This window comes from Lynx rufus, unplaced genomic scaffold (assembly GCF_022079265.1).
Source record: "Lynx rufus isolate CCGP_SWC_20201006 ecotype Redwood Valley unplaced genomic scaffold, mLynRuf1.p SCAF_27, whole genome shotgun sequence".
NCBI classification, from domain to species: domain Eukaryota; kingdom Metazoa; phylum Chordata; class Mammalia; order Carnivora; family Felidae; genus Lynx; species Lynx rufus.
In genome coordinates this window covers 15,072,402-15,091,648 of record NW_025814842.1, presented here as the reverse complement: position 1 = coordinate 15,091,648, position 19,247 = coordinate 15,072,402, and the positions used below count along the sequence as shown (strand labels likewise).

At 40.7% G+C, this 19,247-nt stretch overlaps 1 protein-coding gene across 1 annotated transcript in view; it reads left to right on the top strand.

The window, feature by feature from the left end:
• LOC124519297 (S-adenosyl-L-methionine-dependent tRNA 4-demethylwyosine synthase TYW1) overlaps positions 1 to 17,159 on the top strand; it is a 213,882-nt gene extending 196,723 nt beyond the window's left edge. Inside the window, exon 16 of the mRNA XM_047089449.1 lies at positions 15,959 to 17,159. Coding sequence (XP_046945405.1) covers positions 15,959 to 16,180 — 222 coding nt within the window. The 3' untranslated portion in view covers positions 16,181 to 17,159. The remainder of the gene's footprint in view (positions 1 to 15,958) is intronic.
• The last annotated feature ends 2,088 nt before the right edge of the window (positions 17,160 to 19,247 follow it).

The following is a 19,247-nucleotide window of genomic DNA, read 5'->3' as shown; positions in this document are numbered from 1 at the left end:
TTGTATATATATCCTAGCCTTCGTATATACACATGTCTGTAAATACTTCCACCTGTGACCATTTGTATCTAGATGAAGCTAAACATACTGATGTCTCAAACTCTAATCCATTGCTAACATAACTCACTGTAGGCTCCTCTCCTTACTAATTTGAAAACTCCTCCTCTAACAGTGAGAAACCTAGCGCCTAATAGCCGTCATCTGTTTACTTAATTGTTCACTTGCAACGTACATGTGTAGCAGTATCAGAACGTTTAACCCAAGAATACAGTGCTTGTTTGTAGTTCCTTTTGCCTGTAGTCTTAGAGGCTCCACTCGTTTCCAGAATTACTTAGGTCAGCGCCTTTTCCTCTTTCTCCACTTCAGTGAAGTTATTTCATACATTTGTAGCAGAGTTAGATTCTCACACACTGTCTGCACCTCTTCCTGGGACCCCCTGACCTCCTAAATGATTTTTTTTTTTAATTTTCATACTTTAAGGGTCAGTATTTGTGCTATAAAGTTGTATAGGTTTGAAAACCACATGACATGTGATGTCATAAAAAGATGAACATCTTTAAGTAGGCTTATTTGCAATCCGTACATTTTCTTTAGTGAGGTGTCTGTTCAGATCTTTTCCTCATGTTTTAGTTGGGTTGGTTATTTTCTTAATGTTGAGTTTTAAGAATTCTTTACATATTTTCGATACTTTCCATTTACCAGATGAGTTTTGCAAATATTTTCTTCCGGTCTGTGACTTTTCATTCTCTTAACTGTGCCTTTCTCAGAGCAAACATTTTTAATTAATAAAATCTGGCTTATCAACTTTTTCTTTCATGGGTGATGCTGGATTTCATCCTATGTTATCTTCTAGAAATTTTATAGTTTTATATTTTATGTTTGGGTCTAAGATCTGTCTCGAAAACTGTGAGATTTATATCGATATTTTGTTGTTTGTTTTGTATGCAGATGTCAAGTTGTTGAAGTACCATTTGTTGGAAAGATTATTCTTTCTCCATTTAATTGCCCTTCCTCCTTTTTCAAAGATCAGTAGACTACATTTGTGTGTGTCTATTTCTGGCCTGTATATTGTTACATCGATCTATATGTCCATTCTTTCACCAATGCTGTGCAATGGTGACTTCTGTTAGCTTTATTGTAAGTCTTGAAATTGGGTGATGTCAGTCCTCCAACATGCCAACTGGCTTCTTGGATTGGCTATTCTAAGTCTTTTGCCTTTCCATAAAAACTTTAGAAAATCCATTTGTTAATACCTATAAACTAGCCTACTAGGGTTTTGTTTGGGAGCGAGTTGAATCTACAGATTAAGCTAGGAAAAATTGACAATATTCAGTCTTCCAATCCATGAACATGAAATATCTCTTATTTAGATCTCCCATGACTTTTTTCAGGTTTTATTTCCTGCATATAGATCCTGTACATATTTCCCTAGATTTATACATAAGTGTTTCATGTTTTAAAAATTTTTTTTTAAATGTTTTATCTATTTTTGAGACAGACAGAGACAGAGCATGAATAGGGGAGGGACAGAGAGAGAGGGAGACACAGAATCTGAAGCAGGCTCCAGGCTCCGAGCCGTCAACACAGAGCCCGACGCGGGGCTGAAACTCACAAACCGCAAGATCATGACCTGAGCCGAAGTCAGAAGCCCAACCAACTGAGCCACCCAGGTGCCCCAAGTGTTTCATTTTTTGATGCTAATGAGCATGGTGCTGTGTTTTTAATTTCAAATTCCACTTGTTCATTGTTAGTATATGAGAAAGCAGCTAGTTTTTATGTATTACCTCATATAGCGCAGTCATGCCGTAATCACTTATTAGGAGGGTGTTTTGTTAGTGTTAATTTTTTGTTTTTTTCTACATCGATTACTAATCACATCATCTATGCATCTCTTTCTTCCCAATCTGTATATGTTTTATTTCCATTTTCAATCTTATTGTATTGGTTAGTGCTTCTATATGATGTTGAATAGAAATGGTAAAAGGGGACATTCTTGCTTAGATTTTGATTTTAGTGGGAAAGCAACTGGTCTCTCACTTAAATATGATGTTTACTGTAGGTTTTTGGTAACTATGTATCAGGTTGAAGACATTTCCCTCCATTTCTAGTTTGCTGAGAGTTTTTAATCATAAATTGGTTTGGATTTTTGTCAAATACTTTCTCTGCAATTAATGATATGATTAGTTTCATTTCTCTTCTTTAGCTTGTTGACGTGATGTATTACATTAATTGATTTTCAAATGTTGAACCAGCCTTGCCATACCTGGAATAAATCCATGGTTTTATTGGTATTATTGGTTGTGGTGTATAATTTTTTTATACATTGTTGGATTTGACTTGCTAATATTTCATTGATTTTTTTACATATATGTTCATCACAGTTAATGTTCTGTAGTTTTCCTTTTTTGTAAAGTCTTTATCTCATTGTGGTATTAGGGCAATGCTGGTCTCTTAGAATGAGTTAAGAAGTGTTTTCTCTGCCTCTATTTTCTGGAATAGATAGGGAGTATTGGTGTTATTTCTTAAATGTTTGATTGAATTCACTAGTGAATCTTTCTGGAACAAGTAGTTGTTAAGCCACACTCCTATCTACCCGTCTGTCAGCCTTTCTGACCAGCTCCTTCTTTTTCCTTTCCTCCCTCCTTTTCCCTTGGCTTCTTTTGCTTCTTTATTTTCCATATCCCCTGATATGGTGGCTGTAGCCCCAACTTAGCTTAAGCATCTACCACCACTTGGTTCAATCTCAAGTGCCAAATTCTCAAGAAAAGGCACACCTACATATAAGATCGTATCGTCTGCAAACGGAGATAATTTTACTTCTCCTTCCTTACTTGGATGTCTTTTACGTCTTTTTCTTGCCCAGTTGCTCTGGCTAGAACTGCCAGTAGTGTGATAAATGGAAGTGATGAAAGTAGGCATCCTTGTCTTGTTAAGTGATAGTAGAGGAAAAGCTTTCAGTCTTTCACCACTTAATCCGATGTTTACAGTTGTTTTTTAATTTTTTACTGTTTAATAATGTTTATTTATCTTTGAGAGAGGCAGACAGAGCATGGAGTAGGGGAGGGGTAGAGAGAGAGGGAGACACAGAATCTGAAGCAGGCTCCAAGCTCTGAGCTGTCAGCACAGAACGCGACGCGGGGCTCGAACTCACAAGCTGTGAGATCATGACCCAGCCAAAGTTGGACGTATAACTGACTGAGCCACCCAAGCGTCCCATATGTCCCTTGTTGTTGTTTTTTTTCTTGATTGTTTTTTGTTCTAATGTTTGTTTATTTTTGACAGAGAGAGAGACAGAGCAGGAGTAGGGGAGGGGCAGGGAGAGAGGGAGACACGGAATCCAAAGCAGGCTCCAGTCTCTGAGCTGTCAGCACAGAGCCTGACATGAGGCTCGAACCCACAAACTGTGAGATCATGATCTGAGCTGAAATCCAGAGTCAGGCGCTTAACCGACTGAGCCACCCAGGTGCCAGTGGTGTAGGATCCTTTTAACATGCTTCTGAATGTGCTTTGATATGATACTGTTGAGGATTTTTGCATCATTGTTCATAAGGGATATTGGTGCTTTGTGGATTTTTTGGGTTTTTTTTTTTTTGGTAATATCTTTATCTGGCTTTAGCAGGCAGGCCTCATAGTCTGAGTTAGAAAATATTCCCTCTCCTTCAGTTTTTGGAAAAGTTTGAGAAAGATTGATATTAGTTCTTTTAAAGTTTAATAGAATTCAGCAGTGTGGTCCAGGGCTTTTTTTTGGCGGGGGGTGGGGGGGAGATTTTTGGTTACTGACTCAGTCTCCTTACTAATTATCGGTCTATTCATATTTTCTGTATCTTTGTGATTTAGTCTTAGTAGGTTTTGTGTTTCTAGGAATTTGTCCATTTTGTCGAGATTATCCAATTTGTTGGTATACATTTATAATAATTTTTCATAATCCCTTTTACTTCTGTAGAATCAGTAGTAATGTCCCTACTTTCATTTCTAATTTTAGTAATTTGAGTCTTTTCTCTTTTTTTCTTAGTCTAGCTAAAGGTTTGTCAATTTTGTTGGCCTCTTTGAAGAACCAGCTTTTGGTCTCAGTTTTTTTCCCCCTATTTTTCTATTCTCTATTTCATCTCTGTACTAACCATTATTGTTTCCATTCTTTTGCTCACTTTTGGCTTAATTCTTTTTCTTGTTCCTTAAGTTGTAAAGTTAGGTTGTCAATTTGAGATCTTTCTCCTTGTTTAAAGTAAACATTTTTAGCTATAAATTTCCCTCTCAGTACTGCTTTTGCTCTGTCCCATAAGTTTTGGTATGTTGTGTTTTCTTTTTCACTTAGTCTCTTAACGTATTTGCTAATTTCCATATGATTTCTTCTTTGATCCATTGGTTGTGTAGGAGTGTGTTGTTTAACCTCCACAAATGTCTGCATTTTGTAGTTTTCCTTTTGTTACAGATACTTAGCTTCATCCCATTATGATTAGAGAAGATACTTTATATGATGTCTGTCTCTTAAAATCTATTTAGACTTCATTTGTGGTGTAACATACGGTCTGTCCTAGAAAATGGTGAAAACTTGAGAAGAATGTGTATTTTGTGTTCTTGGGCAGAATGTTCTGTTAGATCTAGTTGATTTCTTGTGTTGTTCAAGTCCTTTGTTTCCTTCTATCTGGTTGTTTTATCCATGGTTGAGAATGGGGTACTGAACTCTCCAGTTATTATTGTAGAACTATCTGTTCCTCCCTTCAATTCAGCCAGTATCTCTTTCAGTATTTTGATGATCTGGTACCAGATATACAAACATTTCTTTTTTTTTTCTTTCTTTTTTTTTTTTTTTTTTTAAATTTTTTTTCAACATTTATTTATTTTTGGGACAGAGAGAGACAGAGCATGAACGGGGGAGGGGCAGAGAGAGAGGGAGACACAGAATCGGAAACAGGCTCCAGGCTCCGAGCCATCAGCCCAGAGCCTGACGCGGGGCTCGAACTCACAGACCGCGAGATCGTGACCTGGCTGAAGTCGGACGCTTAACCGACTGAGCCACCCAGGCGCCCCTATACAAACATTTCTAATTATTGTTTCTTGCTGCATTAAACCTTTAATTAATATAAATTGTATATTTGTCCTTCTTTCTGTCTTATAATCTTTTAACTTGAAATCTTTTAACTTGAAGTCTGTTTTGTGTGATATTACTGTAGCCACTCCTGCTGTCTTTTGGTGACTGCATGGAATATCTTTTTCTGTCCTTTTGTTTTCAACCTGTGTGTGTCTTTGGATATAAAGTAAGGCTCTTATAGACAGCATATTGGTGTGTGTGTGTGTGTGTGTGTGTGTGTTTGATCCATTCAATCTCTGGTTTTTTTGTTTGAGTGGAGAGTTTAATCCATTTACATTTAAAATGATTACTGATAGGGGCGCCTGGGTGGCGCAGTCGGTTAAGCGTCCGACTTCAGCCAGGTCACGATCTTGCGGTCCGCGAGTTCGAGCCCCGCGTCGGGCTCTGGGCTGATGGCTCAGAGCCTGGAGCCTGTTTCCGATTCTGTGTCTCCCTCTCTCTGTGCCCCTCCCCCGTTCATGCTCTGTCTCTCTCTGTCCCAAAAATAAATAAACGTTAAAAAAAAAAATTTAAAAAAAAAATAAATAAATAAAATGATTACTGATAAAAAGGGACTTATGTCATTTTGCTATTTGTTTTCCATATGCCTTATATAGCTTCTTTGTCCCTCATTGCCTGTATTACCATCTTCTTTTGTGTTTAGTTGTTTTTTTGTGTTGAAATGTTTTAATTCCTTTCACATTTCCTTTTGCTTATATTCTATGGCTATTTCTTTGTGGGCCATAGGGATTGCATCTAATATCCTAAAGATATAACAGTAATTTGAATTTATTCCTGAATCTTTCCCTGGGAATATGTGATTACTTTCTAATTTCCACCCATCTGTTGTTGCTTTTGAATCTTCTAGTCTTTAATGTCTCTCTCCTAAAAGGGGAAAAAAGGAAAGTGGAAGGTGATGGGGAGCACTAGCCCTTTATTCCCCCGGAAGTCCTTCAGCAGGAAGGGGAGAGGCTTTCTCCAATGGCGGAATGGGTACCAATGGCTGCCACTATGTCTGTACTCTGATCAGAAGCAGCAGGTGACAGAGAACAGATCCCCAGTGTTTGGAGGACAGGGTCCTTACTGCCCAGCCTGTCTCCCACAGGCTGCGTGCAGGCTGTCCCAAGAACAGGTCACAGTTGCCTGCTGTGGGGGTGGGCCATGGGGGATGGATAGCTACTGCCATCCAAGTTGAAACTGACTAAAATTAACTGTACTTTACAGTCCAGACCTTTCCTTGAAAGTTAGAAACCTTCGACTAGAGTCCAGAGTTCCAAAGTAGTTACATCAGACAGATTCTGCCAGTATAATTTTTGTTTGGGTGAGAAGAACGATTTTTTAAGATTTATTTATTTAAGTAATCTCTCCACCCATCGTGGGGCTTGAACTCAATCTTGAGGTCAAGAGTCACATACTCTTCTGACTGAGCCAGATAGGTGCCTTTTTAAAATTTTTATTTAAGATTCTATTTTTAATTATCTGTACATCCAGTGTGGGGGCTTGAACTCACAACCCCGAGATCAAGGGTCATAAGCTCCACCACCTGAGCCGTGCCGGGTGCTCCGTGGATGGGAAGAAGGATTCCTGGTGCTTCTGCTACTCCACCATCTGCTCACAATCTTGTACTCCGATATTTTGAAATTTGTACTTAGTTTAACTCTAAAGTTAATCAACATCGCCATCCTCCTTCAGCACAATACAAGGTCTTCCCGGGATTCTTTTGCACAGTTAATGGTTGTGTTGATGGATCCATGTAAACCCCACTTTCTTGGTTCCCCTTTGCTTCTTGCATCCATTGATTCTGCTGGGTGCAATTTCCTATTCGCTAGAATGGTAAACTCAGTCTTCGTTCCCTCTGAAACGTCTTTATTTCACTTTCTCTCATGAATAATAGATTATCAGAGTGGATAAGTCTAAGTGGAGGTATTTCCTCTGAGCATTTACAGATATTATTCTGTTGTCTTCCAGCATAATTTTCTAGAACCTTTCATCACTGATGAGCTGTCTGGTGTCATTCCTTACTTTGGTGTCTGCTGATAAACTCAACAACCAATAACAGTTATTAAGTTTACTTTGATAATGCTGTGTATGCATTAGTTCATTTAATTCTTATAAAAATACGGTGAATTATAAATATTGTTTTTCCTCATGTTTTAAAGGAGAAACCTCAGGCTGAGAGAATACAAGCAGAGTTAGAATTCAATCCCAGATGTTTCAAAATACAAAGCCTACTTTGACTATGACATCATGCCATCTCCTAAATGCTACAGAGCAGTCACAAGGTAGGGAAACAGAGGCAGGTATCCACTGAAAACCAGGCAGATCCCCTCCCAGTTCACCGAGGAGTCTGGTGGACCTCCTTCAAAGCCACCTCTGGGAAAGTTTTGCCAAATTTGAGGCCTTCTGCATAATTCAGCATTGATCACAGAGGCCTCCCTCTTAGACATATAAACTTGCAGTCTACAGAGGAAGGGAAGGAAGAGCTGTCCTCTCCCTGAGCCCTCCTTTCTTGGAGTAAGAAGGAATTGCGTGTCACCATTTAGGTTTTGTGCAGTTTTTCCCCAACAAAACCTACCGACAGAATATTTTACTTTCTGTGATACATGTAGAACTCATGCTTGTCAGAGGCCTGGTTGCTCCCAGTAATTACATGCAGAGAAATGTCAGAGAAAATTGGCATTTTGGTGACACGGCTGAGAGGACTTAGCTCTATTCCAACAAAACTGTAGATTAAGATAGAAATTCCAGAAATTGAGTTTCCAGATTTAAAAGCTTTTTAATTGCACTTGGATATATCTAGAATTCAGTCACATTGTTGTAGTTTTGCTTCTCAAAGTGGTTCCTCGGGCAGCTGTTGCCATGTGAATTCTACTTGTCACCAGCAAACCCAGAAAAAGGAGGCAACTTTGCTCGGGGCTCCACAGTCGCAGGCAGTCAGGTGCACTTAGAAGTGATCTGTGCCTCCTCTCAGCCACGGAACAAACGACGCAGTTGTCGCTAGGATAGTCAAGAACAAAATCCATAAATCTGGGAAGTTTAAGAAGGACTACAGTAAGCACTCTCTTTTTTTGAATGCCTAGATCACTTCTCCCTCAAACTAACCTGGGATCTCCTCTCCTTCCCAGTTCACATGCACTTCTGAATTATGAGAGGGCCTGGCAGCCCCTCATCCATCCTCTCACTGGCACTTTCCCAAGGTTTCGTTTGTAAGTATTACTGTGTGTTTGCGGGACCAGACTTAGAAAATAGCCAACGCTGGGGCCACCTGGGGGGCGCAGTCGTTAAGTGTCCGACCCTTGATCTCAGCTCAGGTCATGATCTCATGGTTCGTGGGTTTGAGCCCTGCATCAGGCTTGTACTGATAATGTGGGGCCTCCTTGGGATTCTCTCTCTCCCTCTCTCTCTGCCCTTCCCTCCCTTAATAAATAAATAAACATTAAAAAAAAAAAAAAAAAAAGACCCAACACTAAGATCATATAAGAGCCCTCCTTTAGGAGTGTGAAAATTCAAATGAAATGTAGGAGTCTTTTTTTGTTGTTAGTGTTCTTTTTTATTTTTGTGTGTTTCTACTTTATCCATTGTATGTGGACTTTGAGTTCGGCTGTAATTTTACCTAAAGAAAGGGCTGCTCTTTGCCCTCAGCTTCTAAGAGGTGATTTTCTTTTTTTAATTTTTTTTTTTAACGTTTATTTATTTTTGAGACAGAGAGAGGCAGAGCATGAACGGGGGAGGGGCAGAGAGAGAGGGAGACACAGAATCGGAAGCAGGCTCCAGGCTCTGAGCCATCAGCCCAGAGCCCGACGCAGGGCTCGAACTCGTGGACCGCGAGATCGTGACCTGAGCTGAAGTCGGACGCTTAACCGACTGAGCCACCCAGGCGCCCCCTAAGAGGTGATTTTCAAGCTCTTGGAATGTCTTGTCTGGTCAGAGTATCTTTGTTTATCTGGGGGCCTGGGGTCATGCTAGGTAGTCTACCCTAGGCATGTGATTTAGGGTAGAGGCTTTGGGCTACACTGTATTTGCTTGACGTTCAGAGGAGCTGGAAACTAAAGTCAGCCACTCAGCAATCAGCTGTCTAGGGGACTGAGCCCCAGGAAAAACTCTGGACCTCGAGGCTCAGGTTGAGCTTCCTAGGTTGGCAGCGCTCCATGCCTCTTCTCACGCATCACTGACGGGTGATATTAGCTCTGACCACTACTTGAGTGACAGAGGACAGCTGGAAGCTCTGGGCATGGAACTTTCCTCAAGTCTGTCCCATGTGCCTCTTCCTTATGCTGATTTTCATCTGTGTCCTTCCGCTGTAAGAAACCATACTATTAACAGCTTTCAGTGAATTCTGTGGGTCCTTCTAGTGAGTGGTCAAACTGAAGGTGGCCTTGGGAACCCCTGCATTTACAATTGGTGACAGAAATGGGGGTGGTCTTGGGGACTCCTGAACTTTGTTGTGGTATATCTGTTTTCAAAGCCCAGCCTCACCATTTCTCATTTTCTTATCTGAAAAACAGTGGTAACTGTGTTTACAGGGTTATTGTGATGGCTGAGTAAAGTGACAAATATGAAACATCTGGAATGGGGCCTTGCCTGTTACAGGCCTTTAATAAAGGCTCTTTCCTAAAGGTGCTGATAATTTGACTTTGCCGTAAAGAATACTACAGTAGCATGTGGAGGAATGTTTGCAAAGACTATCTCCAATGGTGATATTAATAAATAGCTCTTGACTTGCTCTTTTTCAACTGCTATGCAGAATTTCCTCCTTATTTTTAACTCTTGCATATGTAGAAATATGATGCCTTTGAATGATTAGAACTTTCCCAGTAGCTACAGAGTATTTACCATTTAAAAGCTGGAATAACTTCAGCACAGCATGGTTGAGGCATGAGATTGACAGGCCAAAGTGGTAAGAATTTTTCTTTGGGACATTTGGAGTTTGAAGTAGCTATGGATATTCTATATAGACTTTCCGTGTGGAAGATACCGTGAAACTAATGGGACGTCAATTTTCATCTACAAAAAAAGAAAAAGTGTGCTCACCTATACTGCCTGTACTATTAGGAACCAGTTAAGATAATGGGAAGAATATCTTTCACTATGGCAGTTTTATTTTTTTAATTATTATTTTGCCAGAAGGGACAAAGACTGTGTAAATAAAACAGAACCAATCAAAGGCAGAGCAGGCTGACTTCAGAAGTCTGCATATAAATCTTACATTTCCCCTGCATTAGCCTTGGAACAGACAGTCTCTATTATGCTGTACTTGGGTGGAGAAATAATTAATAGACAGTAGGTTTCTCCTCAGTGTGCTCATTCTTTAGACTCTATGCTGAGGAAGGTTGAAGGACACTAAGAATTTGGGATATACACATTATTTTCTGTAACTTTTAGATCGGTTAAACAGAGGGAGTTAACTTAGAAATATTATACTTAAAAAAGTCCAGAGGTGAGAAAAATCTCTTTGCACTCCAAAATACTTAAAAGATAAAATGGTTATTATTAGTTCTTTTTTCCAGTTTGACAGCTAGCAGCGTGCAATCGTGTAATGACCACAGGCTCTTGACGACCCACAAATTTGAATTGTGGCTCTCCACTTACAGAGGATGTCACCTTTGACATATTTGTTAGTTTTTTGGGACTTTTGCCCTTTTTTTTTTTTAACATTTATTTATTTTTGAGAGAGAAGGAGGGATTGAGAGAGAGGAGAGAGAGAGAGAACACATGCTGACATGAGTGGGGAGTGGCAGAGAGGGAGACAGAAGATCCCAAGCAGGCTCTGCACTGTGAACAGAGAGCCCAGTGCAGGGCTTGAACTCACAAACCGTGAGATCATGACCTGAGCCCAAATCAACAGTCTGGCCCCTTAACCAACTGAGCCCCCCAGGCACCCCTATTTATTTTTTTAAGGTGACTCCATACCCATCATGGGGCTTGAACTCACGAGCAACCAAGAGTCACATGCTGTACCAACTGAGCCGCGTAGGCGTGCCCCACCCGTTTTAAAGATGGGCATCCAACCACATGAGTTTTGTAAAGTGCATTACACCAGCTAGAGAACCAAACAGTGCCTAGTGCACAGTAGGATGCTTCCTGAATAGCAGCTGCTACCATCGTCCTGTAGGTCTTCCCCTTACCCCCAACCCTATTTTGTTGGCTCACGTTGTTAATAATATACTCTTCCCTCACTTCGATAGATTGGTCATTACTATTTTTAATTTTGTTTTTTAGTTTTATCAAAATTCTACATCGTCTAAGAAGTCAAAGTTTATTACAAAAATCAGTAGTTCCTTGTATTTTCCTCAAATATACCTCCTTTCCCTCCTCTCAAGCAACAGCTACTTTCAACTTTTGGTTGATTATTTAGGTATTTGTCTTTACCAAATATTGCTGCTATTCATTGTTTTTTCTCGTTGTCTCTTCACTGTGGAAGATGAGATGAAGCTCTCCCCTACATTTGCTCATCATGCCCTGTCCTGTTCTCCCACTTTTGCAATGTATGTATACCGTAGTTTTATGCGTTATGTGACCACGTGAACACTGTTCACTGCTGAGCAGTGCAGTCTCCTATGATTGCTATTTGTTTCCAGCATACATTTTGGTTTCCTTGGAGTTAATATTTATCTTATTTTTTCTTTGTCTAGACTTCTGTATTCTTTAGCTAAATCAACTCTCAAACTCTCTGCCACCTGTATCTCCTCTCAGACTTTCAGATGCGTTGGAGGTTCTATCTGTTCATCTTTTTAAAGGAGTCTCCCCAGAGGCACTTACTGACTCACCCACTTTAGACACACACTATCATACTGGGACTTCCTTGAGCTCTCTCCTGTGTGGGATGTCTTGCTTTGGGGATCCCATGTCTCATTCTAGTGAAACATCCTCCAGTAGATTCCTAAGAAGCGGTATGTAGGAGGTCCAATTGATTGAGATCTTAAATATCTAAAAGTGTTTATTCTCCCTACAAGCTTGATTGATAGTTTTGCTGGATATAGAATTCTCAGTTGCAAACCAACTCGTATGCAATCGGAGCCACTGTCTTTGAGCTTTCAGTGTGGTTATTGAGAACTCGGAAGGCATTCTGATCCTTGATCCTTTGTATATGACCATTTTTCCCTTGTTAGGATTTCCCTTTGTCTCCATTGTTTTGAAATTTCGCTGAGATGTGCCTCAGTTGGTATGTTGGTTTTTATCTATTGTCTATTCCATATGTTTATCCTTTGTCTACATGAGTATGTTTACTCATGGCCTTCACTTTACAAAACTTTTCCATAATTATTTCATTGAGGATTTCCTCCTTCCTATTTTTTTCTCCTTTCTTTCAGAAAGTGGTGTTATTTTAAAATTGGGTCTCTTGGGCTAGTCCTTTAATTTTTTATTCTTTTTCTTTTTTTTAGTGCTTTCTTTCCTGGTTTTTGTCTTTTTTATTCTACATTCTATAAAGTTGTTTTTTTTTCCCTTAACTTTCCTGTGAATCTTTCTTCTTTGCTCCTATAGTTTTAGAACCTAAGGTTCTTTTCATTCTTTAAGGGTTCCTTTTTATAGGGTAGTGGTTTTTGTTTGTTTGTTTGTTTTATGTATACAGTATTGTCTCATTTCTCTGAAGACAGTTGTTTTAGTTTAGTTGTTTGGGTTTTTATTTTGTTTTGTGTGCTGTTTTCCCCTTGCCTAGGCTATTTACCCTGTTACTCTTTTCTTTTGGTTTATTTTTAGTGTTCTTGTTAGGAGTTTTCTTCAGATGGTCACTAGCTGTCTGCTTATATTTAAGTGGGACACTAAAAAACATATTGAAAGTCCTAAGTGTGTGTATGGTGGGGGGCGGTGCACCTGGGCTGGGTGGCTCCATCGGTTAAGCATCTGACTTAAGCTCAGGTCATGATCTCACGGTTTGTGGGTTCAAGCCTCACATTGGGCTCTGTACTGACAGCTCAGAGCCGAAACCCTGCTTCAGATTCTGTGTCTCCCTGTCTCCATGCCCCTCCCTTGCTTGTGCTCTGTCTCTCAAAAATGAATAAACATTAAAAAAAAAAAAAACAAAACCAAGTATGTGGATGGTGCTTGACTTTATCCTAGAGAAATCTAGTGGAGTCATTTACTTAGGAAACCCAAACAGTACATTTATTTATTTATTTTGAGAGAGAGCAAGCATGAGTAGGGGAGGAACAGAGAGAGAAGGAGAGAGAGAGAATCCCAAGCAGGCTCCTCACTGTCAGTGCAGAGCCTGATGCGGGGCTCAAACTCACAAACCAGGAGATCAAGACCTGAGTCAGAATCAGATGCTTAACTGACTGAGCCACCCAGGTGCCCCTGTAATTATTTTTTAAATATCTGTGATGGGGCCAAGTCCATAGTTAGCATTCTATAACTGTTATAGGAGGGAAGAAAAAAAGGTAGCCATCATTATTGGCCTCATTTTACATGTCACACACGGTAATGACACGTTTACTCCTATGCTAGCTGGAGTGTTCCCCCATTTCCAGTAAGGTGTGAGTGTTGTGCCCCCTACACCAATACACTGTGAAAACAGCACACAGTATTCTACGGAGCCAATAGCAGCAAATTCCATTCTGTCAGGATGTCAGTAGAACAGGTGGGAATTTTCCTCATCCTGTGGTCTTCTAGTTTTGTTAAGAGGTAAGGAGGAAGAGGCTGAGCTGTTGTATGTCCTGAGTACCAACATAAATTATAAGTCAGATGTATTCACAAAGCGAGCAGTTCTTATGTGGGATAGAGTGGGCTGGGGGAGGTAACTACAGAAGCAATTTTAATATGTGGTTGGCCAAGTTCAGGGTAGTGAGGTCCTGTGGCAGGTGAACTGTCATAGTTTAAAGGGATTCGGGAAGACTTCCCAGAGCAAAAGGTGTTTACCAGGGGACCTGAGACATAAGTAGGTGTTAATCATACAGCAGGAGTAGGATAGGAATCACATGACAAGGGGGTTGGCTCCTGGGGAGTCTCCAAATGGAGGTTTAGTATTTAGACTGTAGATACTAGGGCTCTATTCTGTTGTAGACATAGTAATCCCAGCATCTCCGTCTGCAGAAGTTGAAAACAGTCAAAATTGGCATCAGAAGATCAGTCAGCAAGAGGACTGTTGCTGAGTCCCAGAAGTGAGGACCTGTGTTAGGGTGGCGTCAGGACAGTAGAAATGCTGCTGAAGGGGGCACCTGTGTGGCTCAGTCGGCTAAGTATCCGACTCTTGGTTTCGGCTCAGGTCACGATCTCATGGTTCGGGAGTTTGAGCCCTGCATTCGGCTCTGCGCTGACAGCATAGAGCCTGCTTGGGATTTTCTCTCTCTCTCTCTCTCTCTCTCTCTCTCTCTCTCTCTCTCCTTTCCTCTGTCCCTTCTCTGCTCTCTCTTTCTCAAAAAATAAATAAACTTAAAAAACAGCTTCATGAAAAAAAGAAAGAAATGCTGCTAAGGAAGAATCAATGGGGCCTGACATCTTTTGGATGTGAGGGACCAGGGAAGGGAGAGGCACCTTTGACTCTGGAGTTCTAATGCTCAGTACTCAGGGATGACTGTTTTCTTGGGCAGCAGAGAACATTTGAGAGCAGTCTGTCTTGGGAGGGAAAACGATGGGGGTGATGTGGATTCTGTATCTTGGGTTGCAGCGTTCAGAGAGGCCTTTGGGGCACCATTTCAAAGAATGGTCTTGTTAGAAGAAAATTTCTCATGATTCATAGGTAGACTAAACTTTCCCATTTATTGGATAATTTTTGTCTACTGGAAACCTCTTAGCTGTTGGGTAAAAAATCAGATGTCCTTGAAATTCAGCATATTTTAATAGTATTCTGAATCCAGGAAACTATGCATTTTCAATATTTTTCTCAGCTAGAACCCAAAATTGTTACTTCACTTGGGTCATAATTAAGAGTTTTTGAGAAGATAGCAGCTTAACAAAACTATTTGTCTGTTTATAAATCAGGTATCAGTGTATTATCTGTTTACACAAATGAGTGCCAAATAGATGCTTTGAGTCAAAAGCCTTCACAGTTCTACAATTAGTAATTCCTTCAGAGCTTCGTCAGTTTATTTCCTGTTTCCTTCGTCCTGGTCATTATTCTACAGGGACTTTTGAGAAGCGATTTTCTTAAAAGAGTACAAATTGGATTATTCCCCTTTATTGAATTGAAATTCTTAACAGGCTTTCTGCTAATGAGATATTGTATCCATGTTAGGTTAAACAGGCCAGTTTGAATCATTTTGTTGGCATTTCAGAATTAGAAGTCATTGATTAAAAGCCTAATAACTCAAGCCAAGTTTAATAATAAAATGGATTCCACTAGGTGCTTCTAACACAACCAAGAAAATTCATACCAAATCAAAAGTGGCAACAACAGGAATTACAATTAGCTTGTCCATTAACACATGATAATGCCAAAAAAATGTAATTAACCTTCTTTTAGTGAGACTGCTGACAATAAACTTGACTTTCAATTCCAGGATGTATTTTTTTTCTTTTCAAAATTTTATTTAAATTCTGGTTAGTTCATATACAGTGCAGTGTTGGTTTCAGGAGTAGAATTCAGTGATTGATCACTTACAGACAACACCCAGTGCCCATCACAACCAGGGCCCTCCTTAATGCCCAGCACCCAGCTAGCCCATCCCCCCAGCCTTCTCCCTCCATTGACCCTCAGTTTGTCCTCTGTCATTAAGAGTCTCTTGTGGTTATATTCTGTATTCAGCAGTTGGGTCTTCTAGGCCCAGCCTGGCAGCAGTCCTAGGGGAGAAGAAGCTCATTCTGCTTTGATATGGAACCATATCTGGAGCACAAAAGGATTTTCTTGGACTTGATAGAGAGAAAAGAGACCAGGCTGGTTTTCGAATGTTTAAAATACTTACTTGACAGTTTTAAGGACGTTTGTGCTTCTGACCTGACTACGCTTTTTCTTTCCAGTTTAAGATTGATGGCGAATGGTGGACATGGATTGATTATAACCGGTTCCAGGAGCTCGTGCAGGAATATGAAGATAGCGGTGGATTAACAAATTTCAGCGCAAAGGATTATGTGGCCAAAACCCCCCTCTGGGCATTATTTGGTGCCAGTGAAAGAGGCTTTGATCCCAAGGACACAAGATACCAGAGAAAGAACAAATCCAAGGATATTTCCGGGTGTTGAGATTATCTGACTATAGGGTACTGACGGACAAGAACTCCCGGCCCCCGAAGGTTCTCACGCCTCACTGTGGGTTTTCAAAGGACACGTCACGTGACTTGTGTTTCATGTAGGGAAGAATGGAAGGCTGCACACGGGGACACAAGTCACCCCCCGGGGTTGGGGAGGTGGCATCCACACTCTGAGTGCCTGGGACTCAGCCTCACGTGTCTTTTCAGAGCTCAGTCCCTTTCCTGATTTTACTTTTGAGAGGAACATCATTGCGGGGGAAGTACACAGCCATTAGAATTTAACTGGTGGTTTTGAATCATAACTTGTAAGACTCCCAAGAATGCTATTCCTGAGGGTGTTATAAGGGATGAACGTCTGTTCCTCTCCCCTTGGTGGGCTGTTGACCTTTGTGGACTGTGTTGTTACCCTAAGGTAAGTAGATATGCCCCCTCCGAGACCTCCATCCCTTCTTTAGATTTAAGATAACACCTCCCAGAAGTCATTTAAGTTGTCACAATTCTCAATTATTTTTAAATACTGCACAGATTAAAGTTTTGCTTAGTACCAACCCTTTATGAACTTGCATTGGATCTGAATGTCCTAGATCTCATTCTGTTCTCGTACAGATTGCCATAGAAGGTATTAGTGGCTGCACCAGTGTGAAAGGGCTCTTCTGGAAGAAGAATGGCTCTGTGATGTCATCAGTTAGTCTCACAGACAAACTCTGAAACTGAGTATGGTTTGCTTTTTGTTCAAAAAGTCAGTGGTCAAGCCCCTGTCCTTATACACAGAACAAGTCCCCACCTTCTTTTCCCTCTTGTAGCCCGAGCTACTTTACACAATCTGTTCTTCAGGGTTCAAGTTTTTTCTACTTGAAAACATCATTGAATACCCAATAGTTTTTTTAAAATATCATAGTTATTTTTAAAAAGTTCCTTTATCCTAAAATTTTGATTAATAAAATCTTTTGGAAAGACTAGAGTTTTCTTTTGAGTGTTTATTTGAAAGATGCTTCTAGTGCCATGGTTGTAAGCCCTATCAGATCGACCTCCTCCTGTATACCAGCCGTCTGTCTTGTCACCCCCTCTGTTTTCTGCTGAAGTAAAACCCATACATAATGTAACCTACCTACTCACCCAGTTGAAAACTAGGCTCTGATTATTTCTAAGCAGTAGAGTCAGAACACTTCTGTCTGCTGTGACATGGGATGGGAGGGTTGCAGAGTATCACAGAAATCCTTTGTCCTTTCTTGAACCCACCTCATCTTCAAGCTTATGTTTGGTCTCCTGTTCTGGTGACTTATGAGACCGACAGGAGACAGGAGTGATGCAGGTCGGTGAGGCAAGATCTCCTTGAAACCCAGATGGGTTAATGTTCATTGAATTTGAGGTGCAAAAATACCCTAGAGTAGAAGGAAGTGTTAAAAAGCAAGAGCTCATGCTGAGCGGGGAGCCTGGAGGCACAACATGCTGGGCTTTGGACCATCCTAAACCTTTTTTCAACCACAGTAAGGACTGTAGGGAACCCACTTTCCCTCCAAAACAAAGAAGACATAGGCAAAGTGACTAAAATCCTTAACTTTTAGAATTTTGACAAGGAACTGAAAATCATCTGTTAAGAGAAACCAGTGAACCTCAATAAAACTAACTGTTGGCTTCTCATCAGAAACCGTGGAGGCTGGAGGACAGAGGCGTAGCACCTTCAAGGGACCAAAAGAAAAGGCTTTCTACCAACAATTCTTTGTCTAAATCCTCCTTCAAAAATAAAGGAGAAATTAAGACATTTCCGGATAAACAAAAAGTGAGAGAATTCACCTGCAGACCTGCCCTGCACGGAATACTGAAGGCTCTGATGAAATACACTAGACACTAACACAGAACCACATGAAGAAGTAAAGAGCGCTGGTAAAAGTAATTTCAGAGGTTTTATAAATGTATCTTCGTACCTCCTATTTTAAAAAACAGTTGCCTAAAGTGATAATTATAGAACTGTGTTGATGGGCTTACAATGTGTAAAGATGTAATTCGTATGACAGTAATAGCTCACGGGGGTACAGCACAAGGCATAGGCATATTGGAGCAACTATTGACTGCCTACTGGTGAAATTTAGTATGAATCCAAAGTAGATTGTGTCACGATGCTACTTATAATCCCAAGAGCAGCCACAAAGAGAACAAATTTTTAAAATATGGTAAAAGAATATGATTCTGTTCCCAGTCCCTGTGTTTGGGCTTTTCCCCACACCAAGCACATCCAGCACACCAGCTGGATCTCCTACAAGTCACTAAATCCTGACTCTGTCTACCGAGAGATAGTGTGAGATGATCACAGGTTAAGGGCTCAGTCCCACAAGGCTACGTACCCTCCCCTTCAGATGCCAGCAGCCAGCCCGGGTCTTTCACCTGGACTTCTGGCCCTTGACTCTCGATGGGAGGTTCTCACAACCCCCTCCACGGGTTTGATTAATTTACTAGAGCAGCTCACAGAACTGAGAAACGTTTTACTTCCTAGATTACTGGCTTGTTATAAAAGGAAATAACTCGGGAACATCCAGGTGGAAGAGGTGCCTAGGGCAAGGTATGGAGAATGGGTGCATCTCCCATGCCTTCTCTGAGCATTCCACTGCATCATTACCAACGTGTGTTCACCAGCCCCCAAGCTCTCTGAACCCTGAGCTTTTGAGCTTTTACAGCGGCCATATTCCATAGGCACATGGAATAATCATTGGTTTAATTGACTTAATCATTGGCTGTTGGCAATTGAGCTCCATCTCCAGCCCCTCTCCACTCTGCAGAGGTTCTGGGGGTGAGAACAAAAGTTCCAACTCTCTTATCACGTGGTTGGTTATCCTGGCGGCCAGCCACGTTGCCTACGGGCTTTCCAAAAGTCACCTCATTAATATAACAAAAGACATCTTTTCTGCTCTCATCACTTAGGAAATTCCAAGGGTTTTAGGAGCTCTGTGCCAGGAACAGGGACAAAGACCAAGTACGTGTTTATTATAAATCACAATATCACAAACAGCAAAGGAATTGAAAAGGTACACTAGAAAATAACACAAAAGAAGGCAGTAAGAGGA